This window comes from Canis aureus, chromosome 15 (genome assembly GCF_053574225.1).
Source record: "Canis aureus isolate CA01 chromosome 15, VMU_Caureus_v.1.0, whole genome shotgun sequence".
NCBI classification, from domain to species: domain Eukaryota; kingdom Metazoa; phylum Chordata; class Mammalia; order Carnivora; family Canidae; genus Canis; species Canis aureus.
Genome location: NC_135625.1, coordinates 62,642,201 through 62,658,509, shown reverse-complemented (window position 1 = coordinate 62,658,509; position 16,309 = coordinate 62,642,201). Strand labels below are relative to the sequence as shown.

Sequence of the window (16,309 nt, the reverse complement as noted above, 5' to 3'; positions counted from 1 at the left end):
ACTGCTTATTCAGAGAAAAACAAAATATATCAATAATATTTATAGAAGTATGACATAATCTGCAGCTTCTAAAATGCATCATTTAACACATGAAAAAGCGGGGAAAATTTATCAATTATCAAGAGGTAAAATAGTCAATGGTAGGGGTCCCAGATATAATAGATATTAAGGTTACAAATAAAAGCTCAAATAATGATAATTTATGTTAAAGAAAAGGGAAACAAAAGTATAAATAATAAAAAATGTAATATTTCAGTACAGTACTGGAATCTCAAAAAGAATCAAATATTCATCCTGAAACAGCAATATATAATAATTTGAAAAAACACAGGATGAATTTAACAGATGATTGCCCCCAGGGGAGATAAGAACTAATAAACTTATACTAAGATTAACAGAATACTATGAAATAAAAGTATAAAAAGCAAAATAATAGAAAAATTAAGTTGAGTCTGAAAGTTATAAAAGAGTGTGGTAGAAAACAATTCTAACATATACTCAAAAGAAAAGAAAAGCATAATGGGGAAAATGCAAATTTTGAAGAAATTATTTCTAAGTATTTCCCAATCATGATGAAAGTATGCTCCCATGAATGCAGAAATCTCAGCAAATCACAGGCAGGATAAATTGATATAAAATATACTTGTAAATACTATAGTAACATTTCTGAAAGCCAAAGATAGATATTTTTAATACTTAGAGAAAAAAATTACATCCATTATGATCAGAGAGCATTCCTGCAGCTAGAAAAAGGTATTTCTTAGGATTTCTTGCAGTGTAGACCTACTTGCAATAAAGACTCAAATTCATTTGTTTTCTTGTTGGTTTTATTTTTGTTTTTGTCTGGGAATATGTTTATTTCATCTGAGTTTTGGAAGAGCACTCTTCCACATGTAAAATTTTTGATTGGCAGCTATTTTTCAACACTTTAAAGATATTCTCTCAGTGTCCTCTGATTTCTGTAGATTCAACTGAGACGTTAGCTTCTCAATTAACTGCTTATTATAGTATTCCCAATGGCAATGGGGGAAGGGTCCAGTTTCAAGAACATGTCTTTATTCTAATTTCTTGCCTTACATAAGCAAAGGCTATATCTCTCATGGGCCAATTGCAGTCATTGCCACCTGGAATCCTGGGGATTGAAAGTGACCCGAAAGCCACGTGCTGGTTTACAATCTCACCACACAATTGGTGGTTGTGCCTCATCTTGGTCCTATGAGAATTTTATTTATGCTCTTAAAGCCCAACTGTACATTTAAAAATTATGGTTTTTAAAATATTTTATCCAGTATTTTTAGGTGCTTTATCAAAATATGATATTCAAGATAGTTACTCTGGTATATTGTTTGTGGTTTCTATCCTAGAAATCCTAAAACTAATTTATATAGAAAGGAAGCAAAATAATTACTATTTCTCTTTGCACAAAAGTTAGTGTAAACGGAGAGACACTATCATTACCCAAGGTCACTTTCAGCACCTACCTATAAAACCTTGTTTCTCAACTAAACATTATTCCTTTTTATACTTCCCACTCCAGTTTCCCACTTAAGTGTTGTTTGATGGTACCCTCATCGTTTCCTATTTCCGATGTCATTTCTTTATCTATTTGCAAATTATTTGATGTGTATCTCCATTTCTGTTTCCTATTTTCCAATTTTACCATAATTTTTCTCTACATGATCAGATTATTTATAAACCTGCATTTAACTATTTCATAGATTTTTCATTTTTAAAATTGTGCTGTTCAAAAAACTTTGTATTTCTTCATTATATGCACAATACAGTTTCCTCAGTTGCATTTGAAAATTCAGATAAGCAAATAAAAGAAAAATCCTTTCTTTATTATCAATGTGAATTTTTTCTCAAATATTGGATATTATGCATATGGCATTAGTAATCTTCCTTTCTTCATGTAATCTGAAATATAAATATATTACAAGTCAACAAATATACAATAAAACAATCCTAATTTTTAAGAAGATATTCTTTAGTATGCATGTTTTATTTAAATATATTTTATCTATATTCTAATATTGAAAATCTTAGATATTTCCAATCACAGTTAGGAGGTTATTCTATATGATAAGAATAAATCTGAAAGCACATGAGTATTTCTCTAAATTCCCCATTCGTATCTCTGGCTGGAGACCAACACGCAGCACAATTGCATAAAACATCACAACAGGGTAAGAAGGAGAACTGAGTGCTGGAGAAATCACATGGCTAGATGTACAAGCCTGAGGCAGCTCTCCTGACTCCTAGCTGTCTCCATATCTTCTGGAAGGGATTCAAATGATTCCACATGTCCCCAGATGGTAGTGATGGATTCAAATGCTAGAAAAGTAGGGCTATAACTTTCACAGGGAATCACCATGGTGCAGATGAAATAGCCTTGTCTCTGATGGCTATAGGATGGTTCTGACCAGACTAGAGTTCAAAATGAAACCCGCAGCCAAATCCAAACCCATAACAAGGGCTAAGGTGTGGATGACCCACCATAGAAATATAATGGTTGCTGACTAAATATAATAAGAGAACATACTTTCCACTGCCTTAAACTCCAGGATCAAAGGCTAGACAGGACCTGGGATAGTTTGAGAGAGGCTAAATCTCACAGATAATGGCCAGCCTTCACCAAGGATCTAACAAATCTCAAGGAGAGACAAATACATAGGCCAGGATGAAATAGCATGAGAAAGAGGCTCTTCCAAGCAGGCAAGACTAATTATCTATATTTAATAGAAAACTTGAAAGTTCATGTCATCCCAATGCACATATATAATTTCACCTTCCCCACTCCCCAAGTCTTTCACTGTTATTAATTAAGAATATTAAGCCAATCACAAAAGAATCAATAAATTCTTTATTTTTGGATCAGCTATTTAGAAGAAAAAAACAGACTTGTGATCCTATAATATTTATGATTATTATTATCATCAGAATAATGCCAGTCTCCCTTATTAGACTGTAATCTCATATAGGTAGAAATTGCATATATTTGGCTCATTACTGGATTACCAAAATCTAGCACAGTGTGAGGCACGTTGTAGGTCATAAGTAAGTGATAATTATGTAGGCAGCCTCTCAGGAGGTTAAGCTAAAGCATAACCAAATGCAGAGCATTCATAAGCCAACTTTCCCCAACAGAAGTTATTGAATAATGAAATAATAACATTCATGGAATATTTATTATAGCCCGAATTGTAGACAACTCAACTCACCAGAAATATAATGGATAAACTGTGATATGTTTATGCAACATAATGCATATGAAAGAGTTAATGAAACAGAGCCACATGCAACAACCTGAGTGATTCTCACACAGTGAAAGAAGGCAAATAAAAATAATGCCCTCTTTGTGTGTGATACATGTGAATGTAGATGCATCTACATCTACATATATAAATTATATGCACCACTACATATAGATATACATAAAATATTGCGATTCTGAATTGTATTTATATATGTACTTTTAATTAATTAAAAAAAATTTTTTTTTGAGAGAGAGCATGGGTGTGTGCACACCACAGGCACTCAAGGTGGGGGCAGGGCAGAGGGTGAGGGAGAGAGAGAATCCCAAGCAAGATCCATGTACAGTGCAGAGCCCAATGTGGGGCTCCATCCCACGACCCTGAGATCATGACCTGAGCCAAAAATGAAGATTCAGGCACTGAACCAACCGAGCCACTTAGGCACTCCATCCACATACTTTTAAAATATTATTTCTTTAGAGAATTGAGATTGTGAAAGAAAGTCATTTCATACTTCCTAAATTATTTGAAATCTTGGCATTTTAAAACATATAAAAGACTACATTTTGCAAAATTCCTGATTTTTTTACTAGTATAGTAGAAGATCTCATTTTCCATGGTCTCATTTATAAGTCATAGTCCTCATTCTTTAAAGATATGATAAATGTATACAGCAGCTAATATTAATAATTACCATTTATTGAGCTTTTATTATGACTCATAGATTCTGTTAAGCATTTTGCACATAGTATTTCTGCTTAGAAACCTACATGCTAGGGACACCTGGGTGGCTCAGCAGTTGAGCATCTGCCTTCAGCCCAGGTCATGATCCCAGGGTCCTGGGATGAAGTCCCACATCGGGCTCCCTGCATGGAGCCTGCTTCTCCCTATGCCTGTGTCTCTGCCTCTCTCTGTGTGTCTCTCAAGAATAAATAAATAAAATCTTTAATTTTAACTTGAAAAGAAAAGAAAAAAGAAAACCTACATGCTTAGTATTAATGAACTCATTTTATCCACAATAAAATCTAAATTCCAAAGAATTCTGGTATATTGCAAAAGTTTGCACATCTAGCAATTGGCAGAGCTTTATAAAAACCCAGCTTATCTGAACTCACAATCATGTGTTTTCAACCTTTATTTGGTCATATAGTTATGTCTGTATAACAGATGTCCTTACAAAAGGGCTGCTTTATAAGACAGAAGTCCATATATTTTTCCTCTTTATAACACTCTTCCCCCCATCAAAAAAAAAAATCACCTTATTCTAAAAGTTGTATACTTGCCTTTTATACAAGTATATGGCAGATTTGACAAAAGAATTGAAAAACAAAAAAGCCTCTATATATCCTTTTCTACTCCTTCTTAACTGTTTTCTCTCACTTCATAACTAAGTGCTAGAATTTCAGTTTGAGTAAGATGGTTATTTAACTTAAATCTCTTAATTTAAAGTCAAATTATTCCTGATAATTTGTAGCTCAAGTATTATTCATCAGCTAGTCATCACAACAATTATAGTCTGTTCTCATTTGCTAGAAAGTTTTCTCCAAGTGTTGGTCAATTCCCATGGGAGACAATCGACCCAATCAATGAGAGAAAGAGTTCATTCAAGAACTCTCAATGACTTTCATTCTGTTCTCTTCTCCTCCATGAATCTCCACCTCCATTCCCCAAGTGGAGAAAATGAGTGACAGGGAAAGCCCCAGTGTCCAAATACTTACTAGTGAGACAGCCTTTGGGGTTTTCTTGGTATTGGTAGTGGCATCACGGTTACATTTTTCATTCCTTTCCCCGTGAAGCCATGGCTCATGGTCTTCCCCACTCAAGTTGATTATGCCTTAGAAAACTTTACTATCACAAGACTTTATGCAGGAATTGTATTCTAAATGTATGAAGATGACAGCTATTGAATTTCAAATATTGAAATTACTATGTTCTCAATCTCTCCCAGTTGCTATATCTTACACATTCTTCCAATACCTTGCTTTATTTTATTAAATGCTATCTACTAGTCCTGATTACAGAAAAATATACAAACTTATTTCCTTTTATTCAGAATATTTTGCATAATATATTACAAGTGTGTCCACAGTGCAGCTAGTGGGAAGTTGTTTCCCTTTCCTTGTGCAGCATTGACATTCAATATCAGAGGGAGGTAAGTAGAATGTACTTTCTTGGGAGAGGGTGCCAGGAAAATCTGAAGATGAAAAGGATGCCCTAGAGCATGTTTATGAATCTTGGTAAATACTGGATAAGATGATTTCTCGGGTCCCTTTAAACTCAGCTACTTTATTATTCTACAGGTTTTCATGAAGTTCTTTCTTTTTCAAGAATCCTCTTCAGAGCAGCTTTGACTTCTTTGTTCCTCAGACTATAGATAAGGGGATTGAGCATGGGATTGAAAAGGCTGTGAAACAGGAGCAGGTATTTCTTTTGCTCCTTGGGGTTCCCATATCTGGGCCCAACATACATTATAATGGCTGTGCCATAAAAGAGTCCAACCACACAGAGATGGGATGAGCAGGTGGAGAAGGCTTTCTGGCGCCCCTCCCCTGACTGAATCTTCAGGATGGCACGTAGAATATGAATGTATGATATCACAATTGAGGTAAAAGGCCCTACCAGCACAGACACGGCCCCAGTCAATACCATAATCTCATTAACGTGGGTATCTGCACAGGCAAGTTTGAGGACAGCTATAATTTCACAGAAAAAGTGGTTGACTTTCTGGGGTCCACAGAAAGGCAATGGTATGAGTAACCCTAGATGTACTAGGGCCAGGAGCACTCCTAAAATCCAGGCAGTCAATGCCAGGGTGATGCAGACTCTCCAGCTCATGATGACAGAATAGTGGAGGGGGTGGCTGATGGCCACATACCGGTCATAGGACATCACCACCAGGAGAAGACACTCAGTATGAGCAAAGGTCAAGAAAAGAAAGGTCTGCGTCAAGCAGCCAGCAAAGGAGATGGGCTTGTCTGGCCTCAGGAGGTTCACCAGCATCTGGGGCACCGTGTTGCAGGCATAGGCTATGTCGACGATGGCCAGGTGGGAGAGGAAGAAGTACATGGGGGTGTGCAGTCTGGGGTCCAGTGAGATGAGCCCCAGGATGAGCCCATTCCCCAGCAGGGTGAAGGCGTAGAACAGGGTGAAGAGCCCAAAGAGAACCATCTGAATCTCTGGGCTGAGGGGAAAGCCCAATAGGATGAACTCTGTGACAGAGGTCTGATTTCCCGCCATTTCCCTGTGAAAGAGATAATGGAGCTTACCAAGTCTGGATGCCTGAGGGAAGTGTTTAAACGTGATCTATGTGTGTCATCATTTATTTCCTGAGAAAACATCTTCAATGACATTTTTGTCCTGTTTGTCACTTTCTAAGTGAAAGCTATGCATTCCAGATGACACAGAAGGAAATGTTTTCACTGCAATAAGCTGCATGCTAGCATTCTATTACAGTATTCAGTAAACCTCATGTTTATTAACCAACTTTCACCACAGCTTAAAATATTAATACTTAAATCGCCTTCATGGAAGTGGGTATTTCCCTCAGTTTGTAATGATTCTAGCAGAGGTTTGCCTATGTGGGTTTCCGGGTGGCGGTATGCATATATCCATACATGTGAATTTGTGCTGCTGCCTCAAATATCTTTAATATGAGGATGGGAAGAAGGATAAGATGCACGTCAGTGATTCTTCCATTAGGTTTTTCTCATGAATTTGTGCCTTCAATATATGAATTATTTGTTAGCCTTGCCAACCTCACTGACAGCATAATCTTGAACAAAGTAGAGGATGGCAGGCCATTTGCCCCAAATTTGGCTAGATTTCAAATGGAGACCTTTGTCTTTTGACTTTGTACCTACAGATGTTCTATTCTGATTGTGCTATCTTATCATCAGGATGGTACCCCGGGCACCCCTATTATACTTGATGTTATATTTATATTCTGTATCTCTTTATCTACCTGCTTACCTACCTACCTAGTTTTTCCCAAATATTTTGCCATATCTTACAATAAGAAATATCTACTAGGTACATACATGCGTTAGTATATATATTCTTGAGTCCTTATTATGTGCTATGTATTTTCTATATTATTCTATTCTATTTAATTAGTAAAAATGTTGGTTTAATGATTTCATGGTGGGTCATAGCCTGGGTCTTAACAAGTTCTGTTCCCTATCTAAGCCTAGAGCAAGAGGCTCTATTTGTAGAACCAATGGCATATTTTATGGCCTAACTCTATGTAAAAAACTTATTATTTATCATGGATCTTTAGGTTTTAGTGGCTTATCAAATTTTTAAAAAATCTTTCCACACAGAGTGGGTACTCTGAAGTCTGGATCATGTAAACTTTAATCCATTGCTTCTGTTTTGTTTCACTCCATACCTTTCTTCAGTCCAGAATCCACCTGAATTTCACTACAATAAGAATCCTAGGAAAATTCATAATTGAGTTCCTATCTATCAGGTCCTCATTTGACTTTTCTCTTAAGTTGGTATTTGAAAGGTCCCTTAAACCAAAGCAAGTAACCTTTTACCCTGTTTCAAAGATAGAGTCAGAATTCATAACAGAAATTATTGAAAGATGATTTTATCTTAGTTCAGAAAATAACTGTAATAGTGGGAATCACCTCCTTGGAAACTGGTTGTTTTATTGGAGATGAACTTCAGGTCAGTGAATGTTTTAAATCAAAAATTGACTAACCATCTATTTGAGACAGGATTCCTGTGTTGAATCAGAAGAATGCTAAGGTCCCTTCCAACTATAGGATTCATTGGCCCTAAATGTATAGAAAATTGTTAGCCATATTCAGTTCACCTTTCTTGCCAATGAAGACAACAATGCTGTTTCTAAAATTTCATATGATGAAGGCACACAATAAACCAAAGTAGAAAGACCAATGAGTACCTCATCTTCCTCCTACCTGCAAATAGCTAAAAGACAAAATATAAAATGCACAGATATCTACTAAACATATTCTATGTCCTGCTTCATCTCAGCTGAGGGTATAGAAGACAGTTCCTGTCTACTGGTATATATAACCTGGTTGGAAAGACAGGACAGTTAAAAGGAGTTAAAAGGATTCACAGAAGATACTTATTCTTATATTTAATACATTATCAAAAGAAATTTCACATTCAAAAATAAAACCTTCAGGACACTCTTCTTCTGTAACAAATTCCTTTTTTTTAGTCAGTCAAGCCCATTATCTCATGAAAACACCATTAGGTGTTCATTAAGGTGTTCATTAAGTTCATTAGGCAATAAAAAAGTTTGCAAACAAAACTTTCAAACAGCTATGCCATAATTTAAATAGGAAACTCAACACTAAATGCAGGAGAGTAAATAATACATATTAAGTGTATCTAAAAGGGGTGATAACTTTTAAATATCTGATTAGCTAAAATCTATAAATAGAAGAAATTTGGCACTGGCCAACACTAACAATTACATTTTGCATTATAATTGTTCATTACAGCCTGTCAGACATTGTATAGTGAACAAAGACTGGGTAATAAACTTATCTCATATTTACAGCTAAAAATAAGGAGACAAACTGCAAAGAAGTTGGGTGAAGTGCAAGTAAACCAATAAACAGCATATATAAGTTAGTTTTGGATTATTTTCTTCCAATGATCTCTTGGAAGAAAAAAATTTCTCAACAAAGGCGACAGTATTTCCTTGAGAAGAGAGAAATTTACTCTCTGTGTAGCTTACCCACCTCTCAAGCTTCTGAGTGTTTGGCCTAGGGGGAGAGATGAAGACTCATCCTGCACATCACCATCTATTGCTCCTGGGGAAGACGGGCTCTCACTGTACTTAACCTCTGGTTTTCTTAGAGTGACATTCATGACAAAATGCCACTGATGATGATTTCTTCACTCACTGCGGGGTCCATGACCCTAATTGTAAGAAGCATTAGAATGTCTTCCAGGTTCCTCCATATATCACAATTAACACAACCTTGGATTTATTTTGGTTTCAAGAACTCCAACAACGCCTCCACCACCCACCTCAACTAACACCCAGAAAGATTAAGTGGTATTTAGGGCAGATGAAACTCATATATTTTTCCCATACTCTCTGGTGTTGGCTAAATTTTATACCACACCTAGCCTGACTGACCATGCATCCTATTTTTTCCATCAAGTCACCACAAGGAATACAATTTATAAAGTAAGACCAGGTAGCAGGACCTATAGAAGCTATGGGGAACATGGCAAAGAGTCAGGAAATAGGATAAGGTGTCCCGATGGGACTTGTTAAATCTTGTTTTGTAGATTTTAACTAGAGTACAGAAAGAGAAGGAAAGCTCTCATCAGGAAACAATCTCTATTTTTTAATTTCCAGAGATGCTGAGCTCAAGGGGGTGGAAAGACCAAAGTTCCCCTAGGTCTGTACCTACTACATTTTCTTTTCTTTCTAAAATGGAAATGAACTAACCCCATTGTATAATTCTGGAAAATACAATGGAGTCAATTTGATGGTGATTTTGTGGCTTAAATTTCTTTTGTTCTTTTATCTAAATCTATTCTTACACTCAAATATAAAAGAGGTAGAACATAATTTCCTAAATTAGTTTTTAAAGTTATTTTAGTATACATACCAACCCACTAAGAAAATTATGGATAGACTAATTATTTTTTACCCTGAGAGCACTGACCTGCAATAAATCTGAAATGGGCTCTTCTCCATCACACCTGTTCAGGGAAAGGCTTATTGGTCACTGGCATCCGGATTTGTACCCTGACATGTCGGAAAGATGCTACATGCCCTATAATGTCCAAGGGCATTTGGTGCCTGGAGAGAAACAGTCATCATTACCAGTATGCTATTCATGGTCCAACTTGTTAAACATATAAACTTATCATAATTCTTCCTTTTCTAAGTCTACTGGCATATAAGGCTCCTATTTCTATTTTTCTCAAAAAATTTTTTTGCCTTCAAATCTATTTTATCTGAAAAATACCTTTTATTTAATAACAAAAATGCTATGCTTGGTTTAGTAATTATTTAAGATTTTTGTATTTATTTTACCTTTTTAGATTTATTCAGGAAGTTACTTTTCTTCTACTATCCTTTTCTAGTTTTGTTATCAATGTTGTATTAGCCTTATAAAATGAACTGGATAGTTGTCCCTCTTTTTCTGTTCTCACAAAGGTTTTACATAATATAAAAATTAGCCTTCCCTGAAGATTGGTAAAATTTGCCTTTAAAACTGTATAACTTAGTGTTCTCTGATTGGATAATTTTGGTCATCAACTCAATTTTTTGAATATGTATTGTTCAGATTTTCTATTTCTACATAAGGAAGTTTTAGCAATATTTCTAATTTTAATATTTATTGAAATAAATTTTGCTCATAGAATTCTGTTTTTAAATCTCTACTTTTTTTATTATCTAAGTTATTATTCCTATCATTGTATATAGACCTTTCTCTTTTTTTTTCCCTCATCAGTCTTACCTATTTTATTGGTGTTTGTAAAAGAATTAGGTTTATATTTTAATGATCTTCAAAATCTATTTTAATTCTTGATCATCTTCCTGAGTTGAGAATTGAACTTACTTTTTGTGTCCTATTTTTTTAAATAAATGTAACCAGAGATATAAATTTGCTTTTTTCTGCCCTTTTAGATATGTATCTCAGTATGATATTTGGAACTTTCATCATTATTAACTTCATTTTAAAAACACAAATGATACAGAAGTACATTTTTAGGTTTCCAAATATTTGTATTACCTTTTATTATTAATTTTAAATGTATTATCACTGTGGTAAAATAATGAATCCTTGTAATATTTTTCTTTGAAAATTGGAGAGGTTTTGTTGCTCTGTATATATTCAAATTTCATGATTTTTATATTATTTGAATGTTATGTATATTCTTTATTTCTTTTTTGTAAGATTTTATTTATTTTGAGAGACCAAGAGAGAGACCAAGAGAGAAAGCAAGCACTAGTGGGGATGGGTGGGGAGAGTCAGAGGGAGAGAATCAAGCTGACTCCATGCTGAGTGGAACCTGATGTAGGGCTCGATCTCACTACCCTGAAATCATGACCTGAGCCAAAATTAGGTGTTAGATCCTTAACCCACTGAGCCACCCAGTCACCCTCTCTTTTTCTCGGGTGTAGGATTCTTTATGTATTAGATCAAACTTGTTAATTCTGTTTTCCAGAACTTGTATTTCTAAATCTTTTCAGGATTATCAATTTGTTTCTGAAAACATTTTGCTAAATACCCCACTATCAAGTTGGATTTAAAAAACTTTTCATGATAATTCTCTGAGGTTTTATTCCCCCTAATTCTATAGTGTAGCTATGTTGTCACATACGTACATATTTACAATTGTTACATCTTCTTGATAGTCTATTACCTGTATTTGTTTTTTTTTTGTTTTTTTTTATTACCTGTATTTGTATGTACTAACTCACTCTATACTAATTAACGCTTTCTCCCTTATATAAACACAGATGCAAATATCTGCCTAGTATTTATATTATTGCTTCATTTTATCACATATTTGCATAGGATATGTTCTTCAACACCCTTATTCCAGGCTCTTCTTTGTAATTGTGTTTTAGTTGCTCTTATAAATAATATGTAGCTGTATTTTACGGATTTGAAAATATCAATGTGGAAATAGGAGATTATAATCTATTTTCGTTGTAAATATTGAGATGTCTAGACTGTCTACCATTTGTGTTTTCTGTTTCGCACTCTTGTTCTTGGCTTTTAGGATTTTTTTTTTTTTCTTTTGTTTGCTCTGTAAAGAGATACTATAGCATTGTCTGACCTGGTGCCCACTTTTTTTTTTTTTTTTTTTTTTTTTTTACACTTCATTGTTTTGTCTTCATTTAGTGAACAAAATTCCTAACTGTCTTGGGCATTTTCACTCAGGGTATAGGTAATACATGCACACTGTAATAACTGGATCCCCTTGAAAAACATCAGATAATTTTAGAAATATTCTATAGTAATTTTCTGTTCTTTAGCTCTCATACTTGCCCAGATATTTTATGTAATTGCTTGTATAACTGCCCAAATTTCAGAGTGTTTTTCAAACCTCTCTTTGAATCAGATGGGAATCCCACAGAAAAAGAGAAATCATATAGGTATTTCAATAGAGAATTTAATGTAACAAAATGGTTATAGTGGTGTTGCAGAATTTCAACAGTAAAATTGAGCTCTGTGATACATAGGTAGGAGCCATGTGAAGCAACCACCATTCCTAGGGCTCAGATCCAGAACAGAAGTTGGTGTAGTTACAATCTAGAAGGTCAGAAGTCAGGGTTCAGACTTTACCTCTGAGGGAGAGGTGCTCCCCAGTGTGCACTGTTGCCCTCCAGTGAGAGTAAGGAGGCTCATTCTATGGGAAAATAAAGACTGAAGCACCAGGCACCTGCTGCCACTGGCAAAATGAAGAGTAGTTGAGCAATCCTGACAAAACCAGCAAGCAAACAGGAAGGAACAAGTCCCTTTCCCCTTAGTCTCAGCTCCCAGTGTCCCTTAGAGCTCCCCACCCACACAGCACAAGAAATTCTAAGCCCCTATAATCAATAATCCAAATGTCCCAGTGTAGTTTAGGTACAATATGCTGGGGTTTCCAATAAAGAACAATTTCTACATCACTCCTATTGAGAACTAATTAAGGGAGAGACATAAGAGTTACTGAAGAAAGACTAAGTGGAGAATGTGATTTAGATGTGGTACCCAAATAGATTTGTTAACTCCTTACCCTGAAATGAACCCATTGCTAAAACATAGGAAACACTGTAAAACAACAGGCCTCCCTTACAAGACCCAGCCTACATACAACTAACAGCACAGAGGGGCAGAGGAGATAGCTGAGAGCTGACACCCAGAGGGATGGAGAATGGAAGATGGGAAGCCGTGCATGCAGAGTTGCATCTCACAAACTGACAATCAGGCATCGCCTCCATGTTGATTCTTTTAAGGGAAAGGTAGTTATTACCTGCTCACCTCCATCATACACCATTATCCCCAACACAAACATTACCCAACATGCTGTACTGTAAGTACTAGGCTGTTTCTGGGCCAGCTTCTACTTAAGATCAGTAAATGCTAGTTTACATTTTGTAAACGTGGCAGTCTTCCTACATGATGATGATGTTCATGGTCACATGGATTCTCTGACAGATGCAATTAGGACCCAGGAGACTCACAGTCTTATCAATGTTTTGTATATGATACAATGTTTTGTGTCAACGTATATATAAAGTGAATGCTAATCCTTTTCCGCAATACTGATATTTTAAATGTATTATGCTCTAGCCAGTAATTGAGTTAAAAAATTAACACTATAATGATATAAAAGCTAATCTTATTATGACTAGCTTTCCCGTCATACAAAGTTTTTTTTCAATATAATAGATATGCAGTATTACATTAGTTTTAGGGATACAACATAGTGATTCCAGAACTCTATACCTTATGCCATGCCCACCAAAGCTATAGCCACCATCTGTCACCACACAATACCATTACAATTCCACTGACTATAGTCTATGAAGGAGGCAAGAACATATATAGTTTTTTAAAAAAATCTTCGAAGAAGCAAAATTTCATAATTATTAAATGCAGTCCTACCAGAAATCCTAAACTTGGGCTTCTTTATCTTAGCCATCATTATTATTTTCAACAGCTTTCCTTCTCAATTACATCATCATGGAGCTATTCTCATTGGAAAAGTACCCCAATTCATAATCTGCAGAAGGAAAACACTGACAGCAGCTGACAGGTCTCCACTCTCAAGAGCTGCAGAAGGACAAAATTACTTGAAGTAAGAGTCACTAGGAATCCTTCTACCCTATATTTGAATAGTTTGACATGGCTTCCATTTCTGCTACATATTAATATTTCCAGAGTGACTTCTTTTGTTTCTATCCAATATGACATAAATTTACCAGAGAGAGAAAACTCTAATATAAAAAGAAAATAGTTTTATTAGAGCCCAAGGTAGGACAGCCCAAGGAAGACACAATCTTCACAGGGAAGAAAGTGCTCCAGAGAATGAACAGTTTTTACAGGGTTATATACTTTTTTGGATCTTGCAAAAGCTCAAAAGATTATGCACTAGCATATAGGCAGGAATCATGAGTTGTTGGTTTTTTTTCTTTAAGATTTTATTTATTCATGAGAGACACACAGAGACATAGGCAGAGGGAGAATCAAGCTCCCTGCAGGGAGCCTGATGCAGCCTGGATCCCAGGATCCCAGGATCATGACCTGAGCCAAAGGCAGATGCTCAACCACTGAGCCACCCAGGCGCCCAGGAATCATGAGTTTTTAACATGAAGGAATGTAGGGCATAGCAGTATTAATATCTCAAGGATAAGATGGCTTTCCTTTAGGCTACCCATTCACAAAGTAGATGTACAATGCATGCTTGGTGAGCCATAAATCAAGCTTTGGTTTGAACAAAGTTCAATCATACAAACTTATAAAGAGAGTTTTTCTTCATCACCATCTGAAACATCATGTGACCTGTCATTGTTGCCCTATCAAAGAAGGAAGGATGAGAATTATGTGTGTCTGACCTCTTTACGTTTGCTGTGCTCTAAAGGGTTTCTGCACCCACCTCTACTGAGTGTGTGTGTTGGGGGATTCCCCCCACATATACAATAATTCTCTAGACACCAGCAAGGTGTTCTCCAGTTCAACTCCATTCTGACCGTATATATCCTGAGATAATGTCAGATTTCACATTCTGTCAGATTTAGCATTCTGTCCCCACCAGACTGCCCCCCATATCAGATGCCCTCCCCGAGCTTCTGACTTCCTGGCTACAGACCAGGAGTTCCCACTACTGCCTCTTTGGACTGCAGAGGACAATCAGACTCCAGGTCATTACCTGTGTGCTTCTCACTGATTGGCTATAAATCAGAGGTTCACGTTGACACCCTCCTTGGGTTTGCTTAATTTTCCAGAGCAGCTCACAGGACTCAGGAAACTTACTTTACTTACTTACTTACTTTACTTACTGATTTCTTATAAAAGGATGCAAATCAACAGCTAGATGAACAGATACATAGGCTGAGGTCCTAGACAAAGGAGCTTCTGTCCTTGCAGAGCTTGGGACCCTGCATGTGGAAGAGTTCTGGTTCCCAACCTGGAAACTCTCTGAACTCTATCCTTTTGGGTTTTAATGGAAGCTTCTTTGCACAGGCATGACTGATTAAACCATTAGCCATTGATGATGCATCTAACCTCCGGCTCCTCTGGTTCTCCTGGCAACCAGCCCCTACTTTAGCTGCTTTCCAAAAGTCACTTTATTAACATTAACACAGCTGTGGTGGAAGGGGGCTTGTTATAAATAACAAGACATCCATTTCACATTTATGGCTCCAAAGCAATTTCAGGAACTGAAGACAAGAGACTGAATGTGATAATAAAAGATGCTCCCATTGCTCTTATTCTTCAGAAAATTACAAAGGTTTTGGGACCTGTGAGCCAGGAAGCATGGATGAAGGCCAAACATATTTCCTATAAATCACAACATCACAGGCCAATATCTCATTTATTAAATATTTTGGGGGCTGAAAGAGAAATCCCATCAGGAAAATCTTAGGTTCACCAGAATCTGATATTTTGTTTGTTTTTTAGGGTTTTTGTTTGTTTGTTTGTTTTACTGGGGCATCTTTTATGATTCTAACTATTTGCATCCTGTTTATGAACCATCTTTCTATGCAACTTATTCTCAAAATCATAAAAAAATAAGGTATTTCTTTAGAGTACTGGTACTCAAACCTAACTATACCTGGGGCCTTAAAAAAAAAAAAATGTGGACCCCCGGAGACTCTGATTTAATTAACTTGCATGTGCCCAAGCCTCAGGATTCTTTAAAGCTCCCAGGTGATTCCAAAGTTCAGCCAAGGGCAAGGACCATTTGCTGTGGTTATCTTTTTTTTATTTTTTCTCTTCCTTGGTCATTGCCTTTTCTTTCATTCCTTCAAAAATTCCCATTTCAACATCTGGTTTTCTATAGGTTCATAATTCACACTGATAAATTCTGTTGCTTATCTAGCAGATTAA

The 16,309-nt window shown here is 36.0% G+C and overlaps 1 protein-coding gene across 1 annotated transcript; it reads right to left on the bottom strand.

Moving 5' to 3' along the window:
• Nucleotides 1–5,302: 5,302 nt before the first annotated feature.
• Nucleotides 5,303–6,491, bottom strand: LOC144285032 (olfactory receptor 2A25-like). Its single transcript, XM_077850262.1, has one exon. It carries the CDS (start codon nucleotides 6,489–6,491, stop codon nucleotides 5,559–5,561), a length of 933 nt encoding a protein of 310 aa, XP_077706388.1. The 3' UTR covers nucleotides 5,303–5,558.
• Nucleotides 6,492–16,309: the final 9,818 nt, after the last annotated feature.